A 9062-nucleotide genomic window follows, 5' to 3' on the forward strand; every position below is an offset into this window, starting at 1 on the left:
CCATGAAATAACTGCACAACAATGTTGGTTGTGTTGATCAAGTGGAAATGTAGGCTACCATCAGCCATAAGCCCCATTAACCCAATCATCACGATCAGGAGATGGGCAAAGTGGAAATTAAGGTGTAATATGCATTTTTTTTTTATAATAAACCTCTTCACTGTAGGCCTACATATCAATATCTAAAATCTATTTACAACTCTTTTTCCTAAAACGTCTTCACTGATTCATAACTATATAATACATCTTTAATAAGACATAACTATATACTAACACATATTGACGCAACTATGGTAAAACATATTCATACAAGTATCTCAAATATTGTTGTTAATACAGCCATTTGAAGATGTATTGATAAGCATGCACTGAAAGTTTAGAATATCTAGGTTGAACAATGTATTACTCACCGGTAACACTCAGACTCACCACCAGGGGGCTAACATTCAGACTCACCACCAACGGGCTACCGCTTAGATCACCACCACTCAGACACCAGGTAACACTCAGACTAAACACCAGATAAAACTCAGACTCACCATCAGATAACACTCAGACTCACCATCAGATAACACTCAGACTCAACACCAGGTAACACTCAGACTCACCAGCAGATAACACTCAGACTTACCCCCAGGTAACACTCAAGACTCACCACTAGAGGCCTCAACCAGGTAACACTCAGACTCACCACCAGAGGTCAGTTTCGGCGCGCAGGCGACACTTTGGTGGCATAACGACTACTGAATTTATTTTCTGCCTGTTTTTCCGGTCTTTAGTTTCGGTTGTTTTAAAAGACCACCCACATTCATTAAGTATAATAATAAAGTATAAAATAATAAATCATTTATTATTATTATTATTAATAAAGTTATATTTTACCTTATCATAGATAAACTCTTACATAGCAACAGATACTTAGGCCAATCAATTAGTTGAAATTAGTCTGGCGAGACACGGCAGGTGAATGCGATTTTTTTTTTAACTTACAGATATCTTTATGAAACTTTACCGGTTGATTAGCCACATGATTAGAAGAAGAAAATGCATTGAAAGTTTTCTGTAATTGTATGTTAAGATATGGTAATTAGGCTATATCTAATAAAATATGCGCAAATATGCATACATTTTGAAACAAAGAATCGGACCATTGGAAAAAGCCAGGCTCAAAATTATTTTTTCATGTTGTTGCTATATTAAATAGAAAAATATTTACAAAGGGGATTATGGATATCTCCTTTCGTTATCCAGTTAATCAGAAAATAAAAAAATTGATTGCCGCCCTATTTTTATGCATAAAATGTCATGTAAATCAGGCCAAGAATGATATATCAACAAATCCCACTGTAAAAATCTTCATATAATAGCTGAGAATAAGATTCTAAAGTTTGGTGCATGTAGGTGCTACAGAAGTGGAGATTCCTTGCTTGGCGCGTGAGGAAAAACTCATTTTGAGAAAACGGCTTTTAAAGATTCTTATGACAAAAGCCAACCAAGCTTGAGAGCATACCACGTGATACATTCGAACCAATCGTCCGGTCGGAAATCGAGTCCAGCCAATCAGATATCAGTTTTATGTTGTGCAGCAGATCGAGTGCTTTCCAATGATACCACGGAACACATACGACAGAGACCGGCTGTATTTGAAACGGTGCGTAATAAAGCAAACGTTTGGTGAATCTTCTGTAAAATTCAGAGGCGCAAGTTGACAAACTATAATAAAACAAACACCTAAATGTTTCGTTTTGACATTTTTTTTTCTTTTGTGCGAAACATTACATGTTAATGGTGCAAAATAGCCCAAAATATCAAAATTGACCAGTGACTGAAAAATCGATGATTTTGCCTGCCGTGTCTCGCCTTAAAAAAAGACTAATGTCAGAGTCTGAAATAAGAAAATATCCCAAAAACCAGCAATTACAATGAATCCACGGGGAAAATAGTTTCTAAAAGTAGTTAGATAACATTGAGTGAGTGACTAACGTTACTTTTAACGGTCACGAGTGGCTACCGCTAGGCTACAACAGCGGTGGTCAACGTTGGATACTAGTACTTCCAGACCAACCCCCCCTAGATCCACCAGGTACTAGTACCTCCTGGATCCAACAGGTAGGCTACTAGTACCCGCTGGATCCATCCAACATGTACTAGTAGACTAGACTACCACCTGGATCCAACAGGTAATAGTGCCCCCTAAAGGTTTTCCCCTTCGGAAAGTTAAGAACCGACACATTAATTAATATTTTTGAAAGCAAAAATCTGTTAGATATCGGGTGGGACCAACCTGCCGTGTTACGGTCTCTGATACCGAGCAGATCATTCACTGACTCAACCAACGACTTCCAACGTAATTGGTGAGTTAACTCACGGTGAATCGCATTTTTTAAAAATCTTATGTTAAAGACGACGCTGAAGTTGGCATCCGATTCGCAGCATCCGATTCGGCTTGAAAACCACTTAGAATCTTCAAATCGGTCCTGATTGAAAACCACTACACCTAGACTCTTCAAATTTGGACTACATCATCACAGTGAGGCTATACATTATGTAAAACATAGTTTCAGATTTGTGAAACCTTTACCCTATTTGTGAAAATGCAATACAGACCGCATTGCATTTTCACAAATAGGTTAAAGGTTTCACAAATCTGAAACTATGTTTTACATAATGTATAGCCTCACTGTGTTAATTTAGTCTAGATTTGAAGAGTCTAGGTGTAGTGGTTTTCAATCAGGACCCGTTCTAATGCAGTCTGGACCCCTAAAAAGCATTAAAATGAGCCTGCATTGCATTTTCACAAATAGAAAAAAGGTTTCACAAATCCGTAACTATGTTTATTATAATGTCACTGTGATAATTTAGTCCAGATTTGAAGAGTCTAGGTGTAGTGGTTTTCAATCAGGACCGATTTAAAGTGGACCAGCTGCTGAATCGGATGCTGCGAATCGGATGCCAACTTCAGCGTCGTATTTTAAAGGGGAAATATGCCACTTTGCCCACTTATTCGCCGTTTTCTTGGTTTGCGCTCTTATTGAGCTCACCCTACAGCTTTGGAGGCGCTACAACACTGTCGTAACAACTCGTTGACGACCCTTCCCCATCCACTTCTACGCTTGCCATGTGTGCATTTGTTTTCAAAGAAGCCGGCGAATGCGTGGAGCAATGTCCGAAGTAGATGTTCATAAAGAGTAGACATGGTTATACATTTTGAAAGGGTGTATGTTTTACAATAAACCCATCCTTTTTTCAGTTGACGGGGAGATGTTATATCCTAGATTAGAATTGGTTTATCTTTGGTTGTTGAACAGAACGATCATTGGAGTGTTGGCCAACATAATACATAACGACAGCATGACCAATTTGCGCAGCAATCGTACATTTATGTATCTGTTCAAGTACGTCACTTTTGTACGGAATGACAGGGAAATAGCTTCAGAGATGAGACGGTATGCTGTCGCTCGTCCCCGCAGGAGAGTTCTCATAGATAGGCAGATGCTGTGTCTGGAAGAATAGGGACGCATTTATTTTTACGTGTAAATGCTTGCAAATAAACATTGTTAATAAATATTATTGTTTATGGTTTTAAAATGTTTCAATTTTTTTGAAATAACAGATGTTTGCACCACCTTTCTATCATTGGTTCAATAATAAACACTTTGTTTAGAAAAATATTTATTTTGGATATTGAAAGAAATGCATTAAAGTGACAGTTTGTTTCTTGCCTTACGGCTATTGTGTAACATCTTCTTGAGGGTTCTCTAGATTTCCTCGTCACATTTGTACCCGCACAAGTTCGGATTTGGGTGTTGGCTGTACCGGGGCAGGCAGGCCGAGCCGTCTTGGGTCATCAAGCGTCATAGCAATGCTGTTTGCCAACGCTTGTAACTAAGAAAAAAATACAAAGCAAACTTTTTACAGACATGGTTACAAGCGGGGAGCTACGCAAAAGGTATAACATGGCTAAAGCTATAATGGAGGTTCACGTATCGTAACAGTTCTGTTACCGACGAATATGTGCCAACTAGCAGCTCTCGTGCAGGTAACTGCATTATATGGCCAGCCGGACATATCACGATATAGGCTATACAGTACACCCTTAGAAAATCGAAGGCATTCGAATAGCGGTCTAGTGATCTAAATAAACAAGAACCTGGATTCGGGGATTTAGCCTTTATCTGGGGGACGAGACAGACGAACAGCAAAACAACCATGGAAACGAAGGTGTTGGTAGCGAGTACGCGAACACCCCTGCAAGCAAGTTAGAAACATACAGGGCAAACACATTTTTACAGACACCATCAACATCAAGAAGCCACAATACAGAGTTCACCCAAGGGTACTTACAATTTCAAGAGCAACACGTCCATGGCAAGTCGGCATCTGATTTGCAGTCTTTTTCTGTCAGTTCACGCTATTCCTGAGAAGCTCGCCCAACGTTTACTCGTGTGTGGCCTCTCTATCGGTCTCCCTTTTCTCTTGTGGTTTCTCCGACATAGGGATTTTCTGTCTCATTTTAGTCGGCTGATCCATGATGAATGTAACAAACCCTGCGCTACTTTCGTTTATATCGATCCGGTTCCGTGTTGGGTCTGTACTAGTACCGTAAAGCAATTCGGTACTTCGAGAGACCCGAGACTCTCGCGAGAGTGGGCGGCGGGTCGCCGGCAGAAACTTGCATATTCCCTTTTTTCCGCCAAGATGCGCTAGGTGGAGTCGAAACAGCGACCAATCGACTCATAAAGGGTTATAGAAGCATCACAATGACTCTTAACCTTTATATTAAAGTAAATTAAACCAAAAGTTTTATGGTGTACTTTAAATCCATTCTGAGTTAAATGAGATTATCAAACGGAATGACACATAATCATTCATACCAAATGTAGCCATAATTTATGTAAGCAAAAACTAGACCAAGTGATATTGGAGTTTTATTGACTCGTTCAGAGTGGGTTGAATATGAATCTTACGAAACACCACAGATTTGGGAATTGTAAACATTGAAAACAAGATTGGGTTAACGCGTTATTATTGCGCTAATTCTAACATAGAATTAGCCAATTCTAATTCTCTGACTCTCTCGTCAGTGAGCCGTGATACTGGGGTCCTGATGTGAGGGGTGGGGGGGGTCCTGCGGAGGGCCTGTATTCTGACACTCTGGTTTGAAGTACGCCTCCTTGTGTCATTTAGCTGAATAATAATTTAATAATTCAAATAGCAAAGAATTGAAAGACTAAAATAACCACAATATTGGTCCTTTATTTGGCCTCACAATGTTGTACGGTCGGCACATAACGGAAACAGAAGGTCTGTCTGGAGGCACACCATCACAGTAAAGTCAGACGAGGTTCAGGATCCACACTGAAACAACCCAGACAGGAGGAGGCGGCTGAGGGCTCCACCAATCAGAAGGCTTGGGACACGCTGAGCCCTTCTGATAGGATGAGAGTTAGTACATGACAGGTGAGTGTTGTTTTATTAGTTAATTCAATCATAATCCAATATCCTTTCTAAATCCAATCCTATTAGCGGTATATCATTTAATTAAACCACAACACCATGACCTTTGACCTGTGCCTCAGTTTTCCATCATGGCTCTTTCCTGCAGTGCCCTATTCTCTGCCCCAACGAACAGTGAGCACCAGAGGACGGGTTAGGTGGTCATGGAGGTCAGGCCCTTGACCACAGCTCCCCTTTAAATAAGGCTTTATTTCACTGGACTCAATTTAAATAGAGATAATATAAACAATAAACTAAACTAACTGAGGAGGCAGACGAGCAGTTCGTTAGCATGCTAGCGCATGTTTTAGCTGCATGTGCAAACTTGCTTTGGCCTCAAACCGTGAAGTCACCAGCACTCAGAACTAAACATTCACCTCCCAAACTAAAGAATGATTCAGACTTCCTCCTCAGGGTGGAGCTCCTCCTCCTCAGGGTGGAGCTCCTCCTCCTCCGGCGGTAGGTCCTCCTCCTCCTCCTCCTCCTCAGGGTGGCGCGCGGCTGCAGCGCAGAAGGTGGAGGAAGCTGCTCCTGAAGGCTCCGTTGAAAAGGGCATAGAGGGCGGGGTTAATGGCGCTGTTGACGTAGCAGAGCCAGTAGCCGGCGGCCCAGAGGGCATCGGGGACACACACCCGGCAGAGGGAGCCCACCACAGCCAGCACGTTATAGGGCAGCCAGGTGGCGATGAACACCAGCAGGACGGCCAGCACCGCGTGGGTCACCCTCCGCTCCCGGCTCCTCCCCCGCCAGCGGGCCAGCGTCGAGCAGCTCCGGGACAGGCCTCGCCTCCAGGGAGGGGTGTCAGAGCCCGGGTCCCGCGGGGGCCGGCGTAGAGAGGAGGAGCTTCCGTCCTCCTGGGGTCTCCAGTCTGCGTGGCTCGGTCCCTCCGAGGGGGTCTTGGTCTGGGAGACCCCCGAGGCCATGCCCCCCTGGAGGTGGGGGCCCGGCCGGGCGGCGGCCCGGGGGTGGGGCCTCACAGGGAGGCGGCTGCGGCTGGCGGCAGCGATGCGGCCGTACAGCGTCGCCATGACGACGGCGGGCAGGTAGAAGGAGAGCAGCGCGGTGCCCAGGGTGAGCGGGGCGCTGGCCAGCACCTGGATGTAGCAGCGGCCAGCCGGGACGGGCCGCCGTGCCGCCAGCGTCTGCCAGCACAGGATGGGCGGAGCCCACAGCAGGAGGGACAGCATCCAGGCGCCGGCCACCATCAGGCCGGCCCCAGCCCCGCTGCGCCGGGCGGGGTAGCTGAGTGGGCGCGTCACGCAGAAGTAGCGGTCCAGGCAGATGAGCAGCAGGCTGAGCACCGAGGCGTTGCTCGCCACGTAGTCCAGCAGCAGCCACAGGTCGCACAGCAGGGGGCCCAGCGGCCAGCGGCCCCCCACCAGGTACACGCCGGCCAACGGCACCGAGGCCACGCCCACCATCAGGTCTGCTGCCGCCAGGCTGAGCACCAGGTAGTTGTGTACGGTCCGCAGGCGGTGGTGGAGGGCGACGGAGAGCAGCACCAGGGCGTTGCCCAGCACCGTCAGCAGGCTGAGGGAGGCGGTCGCCGCGACGATGGAGGCCGTCTGGGTGGTGCTGTAGGAGCAGGGGCACGAGCTATTGGAGCAGGAGCAGGCCAGGGTGGAGGTGTTGATGTCGTTCTCTGGCGCCGACCACATGATTCCTGTCCAAGGAAGAGCGTTTTCCTCAGTGACAGCGCCTCCACCCTAACCCCCCCCCAGAGCTACGCCCTAACCCCTCCACCCTAACCCCCCCCCCAGAGCTACGCCCTAACGCCTCCACCCTAACCCCCCCCCAGAGCTACGCCCTAACGCCTCCACCCTAACCCCCCCCAGAGCTACGCCCTAACGCCTCCACCCTAACCCCCCCAGAGCTACGCCCTAATGCCTCCACCCTAACCCCCCCAGAGCTACGCCCTAACCCCTCCACCCTAACCCCCCCCCCCAGAGCTACGCCCTAACGCCTCCACCCTAACCCCCCCAGAGCTACGCCCTAACGCCTCCACCCTAACCCCCCCAGAGCTACGCCCTAACGCCTCCACCCTAACCCCCCCAGAGCTACGCCCTAACGCCTCCACCCTAACCCCCCCCCAGAGCTACGCCCTAACGCCTCCACCCTAACCCCCCCCAGAGCTACGCCCTAACGCCTCCACCCTAACCCCCCCAGAGCTACGCCCTAACGCCTCCACCCTAACCCCCCCAGAGCTACGCCCTAATGCCTCCACCCTAACCCCCCCAGAGCTACGCCCTAATGCCTCCACCCTAACCCCCCCAGAGCTACGCCCTAACGCCTCCACCCTAACCCCCCCCCAGAGCTACGCCCTAATGCCTCCACCCTAACCCCCCCAGAGCTACGCCCTAATGCCTCCACCCTAACCCCCCCAGAGCTACGCCCTAACCCCTCCACCCTAACCCCCCCCCCAGAGCTACGCCCTAACGCCTCCACCCTAACCCCCCCCCAGAGCTACGCCCTAACCCCTCCACCCTACCCCCCCCAGAGCTACGCCCTAATGCCTCCACCCTAACCCCCCCCAGAGCTACGCCCTAACGCCTCCACCCTACCCCCCCCCAGAGCTACGCCCTAACCCCTCCACCCTAACCCCCCCCAGAGCTACGCCCTAACACCTCCACCCTAACCCCCCCAGAGCTACGCCCTAACACCTCCACCCTAACCCCCCCCCCCCCCCCCCCCCCCCAGAGTTACGCCCTAACGCCTCCACCCTAACCCCCCCAGAGCTACGCCCTAATGCCTCTCCACAGACCTCATTGCACCGTCAGCCTCCACCAGTCCTGTGCTGTTGAAGGGGCCAGACGTCAGACCAAACATCTGAGTCCCATGAGCTGGCAGACTGGTCTGTTCCCAGGCTCATACTGGTCTAGCACCATTACATAGAAAGTGAACGTGCTCAATGGCAAGGACTAAGATACTGAAAGCCTTCATTCAGAGGGTCAACAACTGTTTACAGAAATCCATAAATACAGAATAAAATATACAATTCAAACAATACAATTATAGAGAAATCTGATAGACATTTAAATATATATATTTATTTGAAGGCATATAATAGAACGAGGCAAATTAGTGAAATAAACAAATATATAAATAGCATATTAAGATAATATGAAGTGTTAAAATACCAAAAGTACAGAGTAGAACAGCGTGACAAAGACCCGGTGTCTACAGCAGCAGTCTGAGGTCTCTGTGGTCCGTAGTAGAAGGAGTCACCTACCGTACCACCGCCCGCGTCTCCTCCCTCGTCCTGCTGGGCAGCTGAGAGCTGCTGAGAGCTACTCCTCTACAGCCTCCTCCTCCTCAGACTCCTCCCCTCTACAGCCTCCTCCTCCTCAGGCTCCTCCCCTTCTACAGCCTCCTCCTCCTATACAGGCTCCTTCTCCTCAGCCTCCTCCTCCTCCTATACAGGCTCCTTCTCCTCAGGCTCCTCCCCTTCTACAGCCTCCTCCTCCTCCTCAGGCTCCTCCTCCACTACAGCCTCCTCCACTACAGCCTCCTCCTCCTCCTCCACCTCCTCAGGCTCCTCCTCCTCAGGCTCCACCTCCACTACAGCC

General features: G+C 48.4%; 1 protein-coding gene across 1 annotated transcript; it reads right to left on the reverse strand.

The window, feature by feature from the left end:
• Positions 1-3665: 3665 nt before the first annotated feature.
• On the reverse strand, positions 3666-8885 carry LOC115550686 (muscarinic acetylcholine receptor M4). Its single transcript, XM_030365943.1, has 3 exons — positions 8726-8885; positions 4345-7159; positions 3666-3885 (listed from the first exon to the last, which is right to left on the reverse strand). Exon 2 carries the CDS (start codon positions 7152-7154, stop codon positions 5982-5984), a length of 1173 nt encoding a protein of 390 aa, XP_030221803.1. The 5' UTR covers positions 7155-7159; positions 8726-8885; the 3' UTR covers positions 3666-3885; positions 4345-5981.
• Between the last annotated feature and the right edge of the window lie 177 nt (positions 8886-9062).

The sequence above is a fragment of the Gadus morhua genome, chromosome 9 (assembly GCF_902167405.1).
Source record: "Gadus morhua chromosome 9, gadMor3.0, whole genome shotgun sequence".
Lineage (NCBI taxonomy): Eukaryota > Metazoa > Chordata > Actinopteri > Gadiformes > Gadidae > Gadus > Gadus morhua.

Coding starts and splice junctions, on each gene's coding strand:
- LOC115550686 (XM_030365943.1), bottom strand. CDS start 7,154: ATGTGGTCGGCGCCAGAGAACGACATCAACACCTCCACCCTGGCCTGC.